The sequence below is a fragment of the Branchiostoma floridae genome, chromosome 17 (genome assembly GCF_000003815.2).
Source record: "Branchiostoma floridae strain S238N-H82 chromosome 17, Bfl_VNyyK, whole genome shotgun sequence".
NCBI classification, from domain to species: domain Eukaryota; kingdom Metazoa; phylum Chordata; class Leptocardii; order Amphioxiformes; family Branchiostomatidae; genus Branchiostoma; species Branchiostoma floridae.
The window spans coordinates 9,282,118-9,300,109 of record NC_049995.1 but is presented as its reverse complement, the minus strand read 5'-3'; the positions used below and the strand labels follow the sequence as shown (position 1 = coordinate 9,300,109).

General features: G+C 43.0%; 1 protein-coding gene across 1 annotated transcript; it reads right to left on the bottom strand.

Annotated features, from left to right (window-relative positions):
• Positions 1 to 6,860: 6,860 nt before the first annotated feature.
• Positions 6,861 to 16,918, bottom strand: LOC118405043 (polycystic kidney disease protein 1-like 2). The gene is made up of 11 exons (XM_035804444.1): positions 16,648 to 16,918; positions 15,687 to 15,854; positions 14,982 to 15,142; positions 14,225 to 14,485; positions 13,027 to 13,256; positions 12,173 to 12,510; positions 11,574 to 11,691; positions 9,963 to 10,186; positions 9,117 to 9,291; positions 7,923 to 8,600; positions 6,861 to 7,396 (listed from the first exon to the last, which is right to left on the bottom strand). Exons 1-11 carry the CDS (start codon positions 16,816 to 16,818, stop codon positions 6,861 to 6,863), a joined length of 3,060 nt encoding a protein of 1,019 aa, XP_035660337.1. The 5' UTR covers positions 16,819 to 16,918.
• Positions 16,919 to 17,992: the final 1,074 nt, after the last annotated feature.

The window sequence follows — 17,992 nt, the reverse complement described above, 5'->3', positions numbered from 1 at the left end:
CACACACACACACACATTGGAGGCACTCTTTGCCTATGCCAAAGTAGAATGTATGTGCAGTTAGCATGTATTCATATGCAAAATATATAGCTCAATAGCTTTAATACATTCAGGACAGATTCAGCACAGGTGTATTCCAGACCTCGCTACAGACTCTTGAATGATATGTCAAAATCAAACTTTACTAAAAAAAGAAATAGCAAACAAGTAAAGGTGTCTAAAAAAGACACCTATAGGCGACGCATTTTAATGTTACTAACCCGCCCCGGGGTGTATATGGTGAGCTTGAGGGGGGGGGGGTATCTTGTTTGTGCGGGGTTGGTTCCTTAGGGGGGGGGGCAAAAGTGGCCTTAAGGAGGGGCGAAAATATTCTGAACTTCTGATACTATTAGAAAGGCAATTTTCTTATTATGACATTATCTTTGACTTTGGTTACAGTCCGAATTGTCAGTCGATGGATCCTTCAATCGATTGCAACACGTGCAAACAAGATCTAATACAGTACACGTACAAAACTTCAAGACTTGTATCAAGAACTTCCCATAACAATAATAGAGAGATTTAAAGCATTAAAAATTAAGGACTTAAATTGCTACTGCAACTGACGGCTTCAATCTATATATGGTCTCATTCGGTCAATATTGACCATGGCAAAATCCTAATTGATATCAGCCCTACAGCGTCGACTGTGGCTAAACAGTCCTATACGAGCATTACATTCTCTGCCACATAGGGCACATCTGCAAGCTGACTCAGGTCTGTTGTAGAGTTCTTTTCGCAGGATCCGCTTTCTTTCTGCCATACGCATCAGTCTGGTTTCTCCTGATTTCTCATAAAGAAGATAACTATAACAATAATGTAGAATTCCAAAGAATTAAAGATTAAGGACTATGTGACATTATCTGACCGGTTCGGTCCATAAGAAGACGGATTATAGGATGCACAATATACAAGGTAATTACGTCCATAATCTTCTGTCTTTCCTCAATATAAACGAGGGACATGATAATAAAAAGTGTAGATCATCTTCAACAGTATGTTTGTACATAGTATTATTAGTACAGAGAAAAATATGGTTAATGTAGTTCTGAGCCTTCGTAGTTTTCAGGTCACGCTTCCGCATACCAAATGCATGCCAGATGGTACACCCTTGGGAAGGAGGCCCAAAGATCACGCCCCCCCCCCTCCTAAAAAAAAAACCCTGAAACACCTGCTTTTCCCCTCTAGCTAAAATCGAACAGTCACGAGCCACCTCAAGTCCTGGTAAATAGCTAGAAGTGGCTTACGATGCACGTGAGGACAAAGCCGAAAACAAATGTCTACATGAACAACAGCGGGTGGAGCCAACAGGATCTACGTTTGATGATTTGATATCACATACAGCCAGACAGAACCTGGCTGACACATATGTTACATGTACTATGCAGTCTATACTATCCAAGTATGCACAATTGTGTACATAAGCCTAACCATGTCTTACTCCACAGATAGGGTAATTACAGACGGAAGCATGCGCTATACTACATCATATTTCATACATCATACTACTACATACAAGAGTAGCTCTCAGAGCATTGGCAGCGTCTTGGGCAGTTCAAACTTGGCGCTCTACCAATTACTCATAGCTCTTCTCCCCAGTCATTGGTCAATGCTACATTCAAATGAACTTCCATATATGGTGTAGTCACGTGTCATATTCCTAAAATAGCCTAGTTACCTGGTAACATAAACATCTGGTACAAATACTCTATACGCCTTTTATCTTATCTTTAGAACACGGCCATCTTTCCTCAGCCAATCAGGAGCGAGTATTTCTTGTGACTATATCCACATAGTATGGTGTCCCTAGGGGTAGGGGTGTACTAAGTAACGAATAAATTGACTAAGTTGGAGACGCCCACCTTTCTCATGCAAATAAAAGCAATTAAAGAATTAACAAAAATGGAAACAGCAAATCAACCTATGTTACTGAATATCTTTATTCATAACATAAACAAAGGAAATTCTTACGATCATGAAAGAAAGTCAGAAAACGAACAAGACAATAATAAAGAGTTTCTTGTAACAAGAAAATACATACAAACAGCGTTACATCAAACTTTCAAAGACATGAAAAATATAACCTCCTTGGTTACATCAAGCTAGGGAACAGGCTCCAAGATAGTAAAGAAAAACTAGTAGAGATGCTACATAAAAACATGCGAGTTAAATTGATCAAAACGATCAATACTTCCATAAACGAGAAACAAACTAAAAATGCAGGAAGATAATGCATGATGTGGTCTACCAGGAACGGGTCAAACTGGGAACAGGACAGCTCGTCAGAACGGTTGCTCCAGCAGGGCGAATGAAATGGGGGAGGAGGCAGCGACATCGGCCGGTCTGTCTGGCAAGAACTGATCAGGATCAAAACTACAGAACAGTTCGGCAGAGATGCCACCATGCCGCAGCAAAACGTTTTACACCAGCTCGAGCTGGAACTCAGACATGTCGGGTTGTGTACGGAACTCGCCTGAACAATTACTGTGAAAACGGCTGAACATACTCGAGAAAATGGGCCTCCAAGACATGCCACGTCCTGCTCATTTGAGGTCAGGTTGGGAACTGGGATTGATCTGACATACACCCACAGAACAATGGCATTGTGGTGCAAAAAAGTGTTTTAAAACCAGACATGAATTTCACACAAGCCTCATGAGGAAAGGTGTGAGGCGCCATCACCAGGGTCATGAATGGGAAATAGGAGAAGAATATAGCCTGTCTGTTCGCTTGCTAGGAAATCAAACTGCATGTTTCTATTGACTAAAAAAGTGTATTTTGCTTCGGAAAAATGGCCATGTTCTAAGTCAGATAGATCCTGGTAGTCAGGTAGTCCTGGTAGTCAGGCCACTCCCATGATCTATCTATTACGTCTCAGTCTGTCCGGCAAAGTAAAAAGAATAGACTGGACATATTTTTTGAACGTGTTCGCCTTTTTCTTAGGCATTTTGGCATCAACAAAACTGGTACCTGTGAACTTGCTAATAAGGCTACCTAAGAATGATCATGGATGTCTTATGTTACGGTCACATTTCCCAACCGGAAGTTACCGGAATAAAAAAAAAATAAAGCTACATTTATGAAGGATAGACATCCAAATTAAAAAGTAAAGCTGTTTATGGTCGTTTATCAGTTCACAAATTATGGCCACTACTTATTTTCTTTGCATTTTGTGTGTTTTAGGCCCTCTACATACTTTTTATTTGTTCACGAGAGCTGCCCAATCGGACCCCGGTTTGGAACTGTTACCGTAAAACTACCCCCAGCTTGAGGAGCGAAAGTTGCCTGGTCGGTTCCCGTTTGGAAATGTGACCGTAACATTACCCTTATTTTTGAGGAGCTGTTGAAGCTCTTGTTTGAGAGATATATTAATTCTTTTGGCAAATCTTTTATCCAATATTGTGTTGACCCTTTCACCTCACCTAGTATTAGGCCACAGTAAGTAGCTATTGTGGATGACATCAGCGCGAATACAATGTTTTGAATGGAATGAATGAGAGCCGATCTAAGTGACAAAAGTTTTACTCATTGCGGCGCCCCTTTGTAATCAGGCCATCTGCATAATTCATCTCAGTTCGGGATGTTAGCCAGACCATGGCCACATGGGGTCGGCGTCATTGTCTTGGTGATGTCGGAATTTCTTAGTAATCGGTGACATCCCTAATTGATCTGAGCCGAAATGCCGCCGTGCTAATAAATGCCAAAAACATCCCTTTGTTTATTACCGACAGAACTCCGTATGTGGCCCGGCCGCTGGCACGGCAAGATGCCATGGTACCGCTAAAGCGGTCATTACAGCAGCGCATCTCGTGGCGTATGCATCGCAGACTTTTCGCTCTGAAATTTCTCGAGTTTTCGCTTAAGTCTTTCCTCTAACCTTGTCGGACGATTTGAACACGCTTGTCCCTAGTTTCATCTTGCTGGCCAAGCCACCACGTATACGCCCCGTCGGCGGAAACCGCTTCCCGTTCAGCGGAGCCAGCGCGCCAAGACCCCGTAAACGTCGGCCCGTCCCCGGAGCAAGTCAGCTAGGTCTCCGTCGGATCATTCTTCGGTACCGGTCAATCACGTCCCCGTTCCGGTGTCTCCCTACAGAGCCCTTGCGAGGTTCTTAACATAAGACACAACTTTCGCGGTCTCAAGCCGGATTTCCTCCGAACTTGTTTGTACATACCCGGCGGCATTGCTTGGACAGTGCATTGACAACGTACTCCCAGACTGTTGACTTCCTGACCCTTCTTGACCCGTCTTCAGCTTAGAGAGGCGAACATCCGGTCAACACCGATCAAATAGCCGAACCTTTCTTCAGTGACCGAACTCAACTCCACGGTGAGCTGCCATATTGTTGTATCTTGTTACAAACTTGTCCTTTCATGGATACTTCAACTACGAACATTGCCATTACCAGTTAAGTTAAGTTAAGTGAAAGGTTATGTTGAACGGGAAGACAACGACCTTAGTGATCGGACAGGAAATTTGATGGGATTTATCCGTGGATTCTTGTGTCTGGCTCCCAGTCATTTGCTCTGCATACGTCCCCAGACTTGCGTCCTTGTCTAAAACTTCTGTGATGTCCACTCAACAGTCCTGTCATTTATGTTGTTATGGTTTATAACATTGCGTGCGTGTGTGTGTTCTCCCTCGATCCATTTACAGGCCGACCATACTTAACAAGAGCAATGATGACGATGTTCACTTGGACTCCACAACACCGCCATGCCACACACTGTGACTCTTTTTTCTTTATTTGTGATATCTCAACATCAGCTCCTACAACATATCTTTAATAGCTGTGACGAGCACCCAAATAAACGTACAACGACGATGACAAAGTTATGGGTGACTTTGGAATAAACCATTAGTGTCAGTATCAGTATATTCGTATAGTATATGAAACGGGCGATGTCATTTTTGTGTTCTCTCTCGATCCCAACAGACTAACCATACAGGACAAGAGCGACAACGACGAGATGTACCTGACACCCATACCTGTGTCCATCAGGACGAAACAGTTCCGTCACAAAGTCAGTCGAGTCCTTCCACTGCAAGTCGCTGAGACGAGCTGTATCGCTGGAGGAGCCGGAATAGACGTCTGTGCACCTTATAAAGTCGGGAAGGAGCTACACATCACCCAGAACCGCACCGTACACAGAAGGAAGACAATGAGAGGGCCTAAGGAATGCCAGAAAAGTAGCAGATCTGGAGCAGCAAATCGATTGCACTGCCACAACCACAGAAAACCTAAAACTAGTTAGACAATTCACGGGCTGGTTTTGGCTGATTTATACCATGAATATGTATATATAATGTGTATATATCATAATAGTGGATTTTATATGTACAACAAAGAACCGTACATAATTTTCCCACAGCGACGACGGACCTAATCAAACCGGAGGTGTATGTACTAATGAAGAAAACCAACATAAGAATATGCAGAAGTGGCCATCGCTGGGAGGAGCCAGAATATACATTTGTGCGGCTTGAAAATTCTGAACAGAGGGGAGCCACACAACATCCAGAACAGCGCCATCTACAGAAGGAGGGCAACGTGAGGGAAGTAGAGGCCAGTAGCAGAGCCAAGACGTACAGCCGATAGATTGCGATCATACTTGTACATGTATAGATAACCTGACATGACACCAGTTATAGAATTCACGGATTGACTGATTGATTGACTGTTTATATCACGAATATGTATTTTAGTGTATACATTGTAGTAGTTGATTTTATAGGTATATGAATGGACCGTAGATGAAATTAACCGTTGTTTTGTGGTGTGACAAGACCTGTCTGTTTGATACGCCAAAATGTGACCACGAGATATAATGTATTTGTATGACAGAGAGTCAGAGAGTATAGTTCAGAAGAGAAAGAGAGATCCGCAGCTAAGAACGAGGTTAGCGAGGCCAGCATTACTAGTATATAGTAATGTCAAACCATCTTAACAGTCTCCCGTGCCCAGTGTACGGAAAACCTTGTCTCTGCGTCCTTCCTTTATTCTAGCTATGCTAGTCTTCAAAGCAGAATCTAAACAACTTGAAACCCATTGGTTTCATGGCTTGTTTGAAACATGTGACTTATTAACTTTTCAAAATCAGGCTTTACGTAACCTGTATCTATATAGCCGGTATAACCTGGTATAACAGTCCTTCGGCGTAACACACCAGCTTCAATTCAAAACGACAACCACCTGAAAGCGCAACATTTCATATTTCATAAAAAGATATCGACAAAAATCTGTGACACATTGGTCTTCTATATTTTTTTGACCTCGTGAAGCATATTATCCCACCTTATAAAAGCAAAGCTCAGAAGATATTGGCAAAAGTTGTGCTATATTGGTCTTGTCTTCTTTAAAACATCTTATTTTTCTGCCACTCAAAATCAGGCTCTCTATGACTCCGAACGATAACCACTTCACAGCATTTCATTCTATATTGTAAATAGCACAGGCTTATAAAAGACATAACGGCAAAAAGCTGGGACATATTGGTTGCCATTGCATATTCATAAAGCATGCGAAACATCGTAATAATCTGTGTGTACGGCTTATGATATGCAAGGAGCGCAGTCACTTCCGGCTATGTGAAAAGACCGTTCCCTTAAATCATTAATCCTGAAAACAAAGAATGCCTCAACAAAGGAAAAATAACAGCTAGAATAGTCTTCAATGACCACTGTATGGACGACCCCCCTGTGGTTTAGCCAAAAATCAATTCCCAAGGGAATGCATTCGTGGAATTTTCAAAATTCTTTCAAAGCGATCGTAATACTGTAGAAAATGCCTCCGCCCCTGAGGCGTCGCCAAAAAAAGACTGTCACTCACCTATCTTGTCTCCTAGCGGGAGCCATGACAGGAAGTTGTTCCTGATAAACTCGGCCATCTCGAGATCACGAGACTGTTCCCATTTAATCTGACGTTTGACGATGACGATGGCCCTCCTCATGACGCTCAGGAGGAGGTTCACAAGGATCAGGAAAGATGCGACAAAGAAGGCAGCAAAGAAACCCACACTGATGAGTTCTACTTCAATCATTTTCCCCAACTTGTACCGGCGCAGAAGTGAAGGAAAGAGATGCAGTGCGGACTGTGCAACAGACCGAAAACCTTCCACGTGAGACCCAAGTAGAAGATTCTGCAGCTGAGCAAAAGAAAAGAAGAGGAAGAAGAGGAGGATGAAGAACATGATGATTTCGGTCCGCATGGTGGCCAGGACTGTGACCATGACGGTCATACGGCGGCTGTAGCGGAGGAGGCGCACGAACTTGATGATGTTGATGAAGACGACAAAGTCGACCACGTAGTGGTAGGTGGCATCCCAGTTAGCGATATGTTGGAAATTCACAAACACGTCTGGAAATGCAAACAAATATATATTGAGTTAAAAGTTTGAGTTACAATTTTGAACTCTACATCTTCATGATCCTTATCAAGTTGATAAAGCATTTGAGAAAGCTGCTACTTTCATGATTACAAATGTAGCACACTATGCGTGCTTGTTTTTTTAAGAGAAAAATTCGATGATTGAATATTTTTCAGAATTTATTACATCAAAATGCAGCAAATCGCACCATGCATTCGCAACGTGGCGCCAACCGGCGTAATTTATCGCCTCAAATTACGTTTAACTTCTCATGTCAAAAAATGGGAAGTCCGCAAACCGTGCAATCACGTGCACTGTAAACCAATCTCTATTTGATTAAACTTTATCATCTAACATGCACATCTGTTTGGATCCAAAGCTGAGAATATGTCATTCTAGGCCAGACTATTTTGTTTGTAGAGGTCTCATATTTTACCCCTGCGTCACATATTCACGCATATTCGCAAAATTGATGCAGTCCAATAATGTATACCCTTTAAAGATTTGCCATCTTACCATCGTCTGTGTAGCGGCTGTTCTTGATATCAGTCAAAGCCGCGTTGGAGAACGCCTCACGAACTCCATACATCACAACAGCCACGAATCCACCAACTATGGTGGCTATCTCCAAAGCATTCCAGTAGTCTTGTATGTACTTCGCTTTCCCCTTCCGAGCCCTTTCCCATTCCCGTATGGTCACATACACAAGCAGCGTCACGAAAAGCATCTGGAACACCAAGACCACAATTCCCCTGCTTCCCTCGTAGTTGAAGAGGCGGTAGGTGCTGATTGTCGAGTAGGGGACAAACGCTCCTGCGGTGTTCATCTCGAAGACTAGGTTTACCGAGCTAAGAAGGTTGCTTCCTTCCGCGTAAACAGTAAACTCGACCATGACCGCTCTAGTGTATCGGTCGATCCAGGTGTTATTCTTGAGTTCTTCCAGCTTCTTCATCGTTGACATCTTAGACTTCTTCATGATAGACACGTAACCACCGCCGGGGTACGTCGCCAGTTGTCCAAACGTCGGCAGCCCCTTCAGTTGATAGGCGGGACGGAAGGTCCATGGCCCCGTGGAGTTATCTTCAGGGCCACGAGGCCTCCAGCCTTCTGAGAAGTCACCCGATTCTTGGACGTTCCAGGAGAATCCAGAAATGCATTTGCGAGATTTCACGGAGCTATCGACCTTGCAGTGACCTGTTCAAATACATGTTACAGTAATGTAATATTCGCGTACATCATTAATATTGGCTTTTGGCAAGGAGGTTATGGCAAGGACAACCTAATGAATACCTAAAAAATATTACAGTAATAAACAGAAAGGTCATGAAAGTGAATAATAGATACTTCAAACATTTTTATTCAGACATCAGAAATTCAGTCAAGCGTTTTATTCTTTGATTAAAAGTTTACATAAAAATGTAATGGCAATGGAATTCGATTCGTTAAAACGAGTATGTTATGAAAATTCCATTCAAAATTTCATTGACACAAGAAAATTGCCTATGACTTCTAAAATTAAAAATACAAAAAAAAGGAAAAACAAGTCAAAATGGAAGTAGCGCTTAACAACAATATATGTGAAACGGACATTAGTTAAAGGCCTATACGGTGCATCATTATGAAATCACAGTCCTCATTGTCTTAATGTTTAATTACCATCTAATAAATGTCAACCAACATACGCCAGTGTTTGTTATAAACAAAGCCTACCGGGTGCCACCCTGAGCTGACGAAGCCGTGGCGGTTGGAACCTGTACGCTACAGTGTCGAACAGATGTAGCCGGTCCGCCCTCTTCCCCACCGCACCGTTATACCAGGTGTTGAAGTACACGCCAGGCAAGAGGACAGCCTCTGTCCACTTCCAGAAGTCTTGGGCTGTCTTGACCTAGGCAGACACAAGTTCAAAGGTACTTATTATACGTAAGATTCATTACTTCTACATCCAATATACTAAAAGAACTTGTCAAAATTTACTAGATTACTTTTCTTTACAGCTACTCTATATATATTATAAGATGACAACTTTCTGATGATCAAACTTGAGTAAGATACTACAACACCAAATCTTTTAACAGTCCTCTCCTCTGCCATTGTAATACATGTAATTAAACGGTAAAACGAATTAAAAACGGTAGGCAAACATTAAAATGAAGTAATTCACATACAGTTATTACAAGTATTAGAATATTGTAGTTTGAACTCTGTACTAGGCAGCTAAAAAGTCCGTGAATACCTTTTCACCTTTCCTGATTGATTTTAATTTTGGCTTCTGGATTTTCATTTATCTTAAATTTCCTTCAGTCGCTGCGCTACCGTTATGCCTAGTTTTATTCCTATCAGTATTTACTTTGTATAGATTTAATAGAGTTAATGGTAATGTTATTTTGGTCACAATAATGTGTGTAACTTTCGAGGCTTTGACTGTGACGTGACATGTCTCTTTTTTTTCTTTGCGTTGTAGTATTAGCATGATTGGTATTATCTGTTTGAGTCGCATATCATCTGTAATGATGCTAATAGACGACTCCTTTTGAACTTCATTTAAAATTAACCTACCTTGTCCATTCCATTCACGAAAGTCCCCCGCAGGGACTTGTCCAAGTAGAAGGCGTTCGGGTCCCTGTCTACCTCCGTCACCACGATCAGCACGATGACGAAGGCCAAGAGGGACAAAGTCTCGTAGATGATGCGGTTCATTCGGATCTGCTTCTCGCGGTGGTTTCGAGCGACCTCCAGTCGTCCCTTGTTCTCCTTCGGTAGCTTCTTCCTCCTCTGAAGCTCTGTGTGTAACAAATCTACCTCTTATTACACTTCTTTTGTAGTCGCCTGTTGTTACAATTTTTGTGTTCGTATTTATCTGTCCTCACTTTCAATATTGGCATTTAAATTACACGACAGGCTGGGACACTTACAGGAAGTTCGGTGTTAAAGGTGACAGAATGGTCCAAGAAAGATACCCCCCCCCCCCAAAGACAAGAGGGACACGAAATAATCAAAAACATTGTGTTGTAATTCTGTAATATTGGTAGCTAACATCATATAAGAATCTGTTTGTAATTATGCGAGACATACAGTTTTGATAAAATACAATTTCATACAATTAGCTTAGCATGTAGTAATATTGTCAGTTAAAATCTTGTCCTAACATGTTTTCTTTTCAAAGTAACTAAGCCGTCTTGGAATGGGATGGGGTTTTGTGCGCGTGAAAAATGTGCGCGTGAAAACTTGCGCGTGAAAAATCTGCGCGTGACAATATGCAAATTAGCTGATTCCCAAGGGATTCAAAAAATATTTGCAGTTTTAAACTTAAAAAGCTGAAACAAGATGGCACAGAATGGAATTAAGTATTGTATTGTTGCATTCTAGGGTATAAAATGTCGATCTGATTGATTTTCAAGTGATTTTCAAATGTTCAGTTTTCACGCGCAAAAAAGTTTGAAATCTGCGCGTGAAACAATCTGCTTCAAAAAAGATGAAATGAAGCTTCTAGAATGGAGAAAAGCCTCAAATTGTAACATTTTACAATATAAAACCTCATACACACACGTACAAGTAATTTTTCCATGTATTTCTGTGATATTAATGGGATTTTGGATTGTTCAAAATATGCAAATGAATCTATTCCCAAGGGATCTAAAAATCAGGATTTTTTCAAACCAAAAATTCTGGTTACATATGGGAAATTATATCATAGGATCAAATTTTTCTGCCTTAGAATTCCTTGCTGCACATTTTCTGACATATTTCAGGAACTTTATTTTTTCACGCGCAAATTTTTCACGCGCACGCGCAAATTCTCCACGCGCAGAAAACCCGTTCCCCTTGGAATTACCAGTTGAAATTTCGAAAGTGCAAGCAATTATTGTTTCAGGTCATCAACGTGTTAGAACCAGTCCGGTATTGGCTGGTACTCAAGTTAAGTTTGCGTATCTTTCGGACCAGAATAAAGCCTAAATTGTGCAGAAGACGAAGCATAATCAAAACGCCTCATAAAAGTGTGTGTATATAGAATCATAGACTCATTCGGACTTAAATCGTGTAAACTATATCTCTATTATCTACTCTGTCTGACCATTGCTACTTCCCTCATGACCTCAATGAAAAGCGGCCTGTGGGCAGATTTGAGCTTTCATGAATAAACAAACATGTTCAAACAAACAAACAAACCTCTTGCATCCATGGGTGCGGCAGGCTGTACGAAGTACCGTTGTTCCGTGGTTGAACCGCCGTCATCGTCTGCCGGCTTCCTCCGCAAATACGTCAGGAATGACGTAATCAAGATGACCTTCAAGGAGAGGTAAGATAGAGTTAGACTTATGAAAACACCCGGTCCAATGCGCTTGGTTTGAGTGTATGTCATTTACATGCATATGGTAGCTAGATCGCTACTCGCGGTCTTTATTGACAAATTCACAAGTACACTTGTCATTGACCTGTCAGCAGCGATCTGGCTAGACGTAGCTGGTCCTCGCTAGAAATTTTCTGGTTGTGATTTAGTGTATATGGTGGTCTCGCTTTGATTTCTTATAATCGTATTAAGCACGTTGTATGGGGAATAGCTAGCAACGTGTCCCTGTACAAACATGCCCTGCAGAAAAAAGGAAGGAAACATGCTGCCCTATGAGCCACAAGGCCCTGATGGAACGCGCAAATTACATGTACAAGTAAGCGTGCAATTGCTCATTAAAACTAATCAACCAGTGACAACTTGCAATAGAAATATCTCGGAGGTTATTTAGACTCTGACAGAGGTGAACAATAATCACCTTCGCCGGCTCAAAGACGAAGGCGGACTGAAGAAACGACATGGCGAAGGACGTGAACCACTCCTCCGACTTCTTGTAGCCCCACTCAAGACTGTACAACACGACAAAGAAGGAGGACGCAAACGCCACAGAAAAGGCGAGGAACCAAGCGATGTAAATGCACCATGGCGGAAGGCCTGTCTTCTTCCTGGGGATTTCCACGCTACTCTGTACAGCATCGTCTTTCTCTTCCTCATCAACTTCGCACTCCATGACGAACTCTTCATCAAGGTTATAAATGACCATGTCGCTGTCCTCTGTCTGGCAGCCTGATTCTACCATGACGGGTGGTGATGCATCTAAGGTAAAGAACAACAACAAAAATCTGTATGCAAGATTTTGAAAAAAATCGGCAGCTCTAAAATGTGATAATCTCCTCTGTGAACATTCTAGGCCATAACAACTCCACACACACGTACAGTAGCCCGCTATGTCAAGTGTACAAAAAAATTCAGTTTGAACATGTTCTATACGGCAGAAGAGTATACGACGACACTTCGAGTTTCAAACAATGCCGACATATTGTTTTCCGATGACGACAACTGAGCACTTTGATAATGGGTTCAGCACAAGCCTCATGAAATGTTCCAATATCTTCCGAAAATAATTTCATCAGGTTGGTAGATCATAGGACATACGAGTTTTCTTTTTACACAACCAGTTTATCTCACCTGCTGACGGTCCAAGATCTTGTTTTTGACAAAATTCTAAAGTCTACTTACTGTACTGCACTCTTGTCAACTTCTCTTGCATTTTCCAATAAAAGGCCCCTTACAAGACTTAAATAGACTAACATGCATGCATAAAATAGTGACCTTTGCCCTGTTCAACGCCGCCATCTTGTGAAGTGCCTGGTTGCTCATCATCATCATCGGGCACGACGACGTTCAGGTCGTTTCTCCTGGTTTTGCGGAAGAGACGGACGATGATGAAGTTGATGGGGAAAACGGTTAGCGTCGTCATGAAGCTGATGTACAGTGTCGTCACTGTGAAGGTCAGTGGGCCGATCCGCAGGGCATTTTGGCCTCCTGCACTGTCGTCAGACCTGCAATAAAAAAAAAAAAACATAGTTAGAAAACATTCAAGGGCATATGTTGTGTATATTTCTAGGTACACATTTCAATTTTTCGTTTCTTGAAGCATCCCGATCGGGCCAGGGTTCGGAAAGTGATGCAGGCGTTATTTAAGTCCCAATTGGGAAAAAAGGGGTCTTCTGGGGCATTTTCAGGCGTGACCCCTGCGTGGCCCCGTGCGTGGGACAGTTCAGTTCAGTTCATCCTCATACGAGGTGCCATTGGGACACCTTGCGGCTTCCGGGGTATCTTTTGGGTTGATTTTAAGTCGGACTAAAATAAACCCGGGACCAGGTAACAAATAGACGCCGTGACCTACCCGTGGGGAACACCGAGGGGTCCACCCCAGTATCCGGCGGTCCACCGGGACAAATTTGTGGCTTCGGAGCCAGGCCGGGGCTACATTCCGGAAGGGCACCGGCGCAATTGGGAGTAAAGCTTTACCTGTACCACATGGCACTAGCCGCCATGGCGCTGAAGAACGTGGACATTCCGCACATGAAAGTTTCTACCCAGCTGAAGGTACTGCGGGTGGGGCACGGGTTTGGAAATGTGACCTAAGCCTTAGAAATGTGATTTAAGCCTTAGAAATGTGACCTAAGCCTTACCTGTACCACATGGCGCTGGCCTACCACCATGGCGCTGAAGAGCGTAGACAAGCCGCACATGATCCTCTCCACCCTGCTGAAGGTACTGCGGGTGGGGCACGGGTTTGGAAACGTGACCTAAGCCTTAGAGATGTGACCTAAGCCTTAGAAATGTGACCTAAGCCTTACCTGTACCACATGGCGCTGGCCACCATGGCGCTGAAGAGCATGGCCACGCCGCACATGATCCTCTCCACCCTGCTGAAGGTACTGCTGGTGGGGCATAGGTTTTGAAGTGTGACCTAAGCCTTAGAGATGTGATCTAAGCTTTAGAGATGTGACGCCGGCCTTACCTGTACCACATGGCACTGGCCACCATGGCACTGAAGAGCATAGACAAGCCGCACATGATCCTCTCCACGCGGCTGAAGGTACTGCGGGTGGGACGGGACAGGATGGAGTACCACAGGTGTTTGTCTGTCAGCACGTGACGCACGGACGTACGGAACAGGTGACCCAGTGACGTCAGCTCGTCTGGACTCGCCACGGGGATGACGCGGTCGATCCCTTCTGGATCCTCCACGGCCAGCCAGCCGTTACACAGGAACTGGGATCTGACGAAAAACAGGTAGGTAAAAAGGTAAAGGTCGTTCCATAGCCATTTTGAGGCCATAGGTACAGTGGCTTCTTATTCATGTGTCTAGGACACGGAATTGGAAGGTGGAGCCCATCCCTCTCCTACCACCACATTTTACTTCCCCAACCGACGCCAGGTACCCATTATTGCAATCGGAGGAAAAATTGTGTAAGTGCCTTTTCGAAGGACACGACGTTTAGCTAGAAATGCTTGGAATCGGCAACCTCGTGTCCGCTGGCCTGCCTACTCGGCCATTGGATGCCACTTTGAGAGCGTTAATGTCTCTCACAGATGTTTCGTGATTTGAAGGTAAAACTTATAAACCCCTTATGATATCATTATTGGGTACGTGGTACACTCTGAGTGCAGAGACCATGCATACATACGCATACGTATGTAGTACAAAGTATGTAGTAACTGTGCGTCGCATAATTTTGCCACAGTGAAGACAGTACACGTTTCATATTTCTTACATTTGCTCCGTTTGAAGGTCATGAACCTTGACCCTCTGGAGGAACCAAGACGCTTGCTCCCACTTTCCGCTGTTGTCATGCCAAATGCGCATGTGCGTGAGTGTCCCCAGGTCACGTGGGGTGCTCATGAGAAACTTGTTGACGCTTCCAGCCTTAAAGAGCTGTATCAAAACAAAATGACTAAAATTGGACCACTGTATTTCCAGGACAGAAGTTCAACTGCAGTTGCAAAAAAAGCTGCTCGAAGGCAGTAAGGTGACTTAGACCTTCGTTTTCCAAAGGCCTACCTATATGATAATTATCATTACAATCTTTCATAGTTGCTTCTTGTTAATCTATGTATAGCCAAGTCATGTGGAAACACAGACACATGACATACCAAATACTATCACAATCTGTCTATAGCTTTTTATCTACGTTTGCCCAAGGTCCTTGGTTTGCCAAAGTATTCGGAAGCGCGCCCATACACACGCGCACAGGCACGCACGGACACACACACACGCGTGCGCGCACTCACATACACACATACACAAACAAGCAGACTAATATACACAAAGACAGACAAACCGAGATCAGTACTTTCTTGAGGAAAGTAATGAAAGAATCGGTTTATAACACAGTAAGTCCATCAACTGATTATGTGTTATGTATAGGTACAGATGTGCTAGATTAAGGTCAACCGTGAAATTGAAAAAAAAAACTTACATCTTTCCTGTCGTCAAAGATGCGCACCCCGGTGTCTGTTTTTTCTCCACCCAGAAGAAATGCAACCTTTGACCTGGTACCAGCCTTCCGTGCAGTGCCGGTGTAGACGGTGATCTCATACTTAAACTGGTCATGGGGGTTGTCGTCAGGCAGGGATGACGTCACCCACTGTGGAAATAGGAAACGGAGATTTCGATTTGTACCATCAATGTTGTTCTTAATGCACAATCATTGTAATGTTGATTGTAACATTATAATCATCATTAGAATTGCAAGATAACTTATGTATACTGGATTATTGGATACTTTAAATACTTAATTAAGCCCATTAGCTCTTATACATCATCAAGTAAAGTACGTAGCTAATCTTCTTGGACTTCAACAGTTTGGGACACTACAGACATGACGTACAAACTACATACGTTGACTATTCGTAGTTTTTTTTTTGAACGTCCAGTGGGAGATGAATTTTCAAACGTTTTGCTAGATAAACGGAATGGATGATTTAATAATCAATCGGTCGCGTGCATCATTTGTTGATGTTTTGATCCCAGCCCTGTCCCTCACTACCAGAAAGGGTTGCAGTCCTAAGGACAAGACAACAAGCCGTGGTCCACCGTTCATTGTGCTGTCGAAAAGAGCTAGGGGAATTCACCAAATACAACGAACCAGTATAAATACTGTTCATATAACGTCTGTCTCCTCTGTCATGTCCACGTCTGAGTACCTCACCTGTTCATTGAGTTATTTTGACCTAATCTGGTTTGAAATCACTTACATGAAGCAATCTATGAAATAGTTTAACGGCTCCGTCCCTGGGGTGTCGCCAAAAGAAAGATTGGGATTGAGCTCTCTTTTCTGTCCACGTGGCATTCTACGCCATCATACAGCCAGATGACATTATCCAATGACAATACGCCATCATGCCATAGCTACTGGTAATAATTAAACACCACTTTACCTTCTTGCGATCCTTGATGTCCTCCAGCCTTGCATACACCATTGCCACGAAGAGGATGAGCCACAGAAATATGACTGTCGACAGCACGATGCCGCTGGTGTGGAGGGGTTTGCTGAACACCGTGGCGAAGTTGATGCTGTTCGGCGGGACGAACGCATCCGTGGCGAACATCGTCAGGTGGTTACAGAGGCAGACGGTCTCCGTCAGGCTGGACTTGGGGCTAACCTGAAATATTATCCAAGGATTCGTCACTAGCACTTCAACTGCCAAGCCCGGATATATCCGGCACACATATGCATGTCCTGTGTGCCGCACCCGGATATATCCGGGATAGCGTATTTCACCTAAGTAGCAGCTTTGCGCGCGTGTAGCACACGAACCCCGGAAGTTAGGGACTTCGGCCTTATTCGGGGGTTTCTTTTTGGAGGTCAGCGGCCAACTCTAGCACTGATAGCAATTTATAAGGACTGAAACTCTGGCAGTTTAAGGGCTAGAATAGTTTTCTTGATGAAAGAGGGGTCGCCACGTTGAAGAGTTTGTGGGAAGCGTAGACATGTAAAAGTGGGATTTCTTTCTATTACATAATGTATATCTTATATATAGCAGTATACAAAAATGCAAGGTGTTTTATGGAGCATTTGGGGTGCAATTAGTCTAACAACATATGCCCATTCAGTGTCAGAGCAAGATACTAGTAATCTCAAACTCCACTTCTTCCTTACTTTACAAGCTATCTACCCCCCAAACATCAAGATCATAGCACGTCCTGGTCTTTAAATAAAAAGAAAACGGAAGTTCTGCTGCATTACCTAGGCCACATACCAGGGTGCCCAAAATTTACCTTAAAACTGTCTTCCCAACACCTACCCACAAATCGAATATCATCATAACTCATTTAGAGATAATGAAAGAGAAAAGGTGGTAGCTTTTGGGATGGGGAATAAATGGTGTAGTTTTGGACCATCTAGCGCCTTTCCTTTGAACTGCAGGCTTGTTCTCTAATTTGTAAATATGTGCATCAAAACGTAGTTACTCAGGCAACTGGATATGGTTTTGGAAACGGTCAGACAGTTCAACTGCAATCCACCAAATTTCGTCAGTGACACTGAAGTGATCTGGAAGAAACAGGTCTTTTATACTCTAACTATTAATGAAGACAATTTCAGATGTCCAATAGGAAACGTTGTGAGACAATTCAGACTGGAGACAATTTGGATTCCAAAGAAAACAAAGGTAAGGCAAACTCAAGCTGAAGACAATTTGGATTTCGGAGGATAGCAAGGCTAAGCCACAGTTAATGCAAACGAGTCAATTAGCTCCTGTTATTTTATAGTTGCAGGAGCTA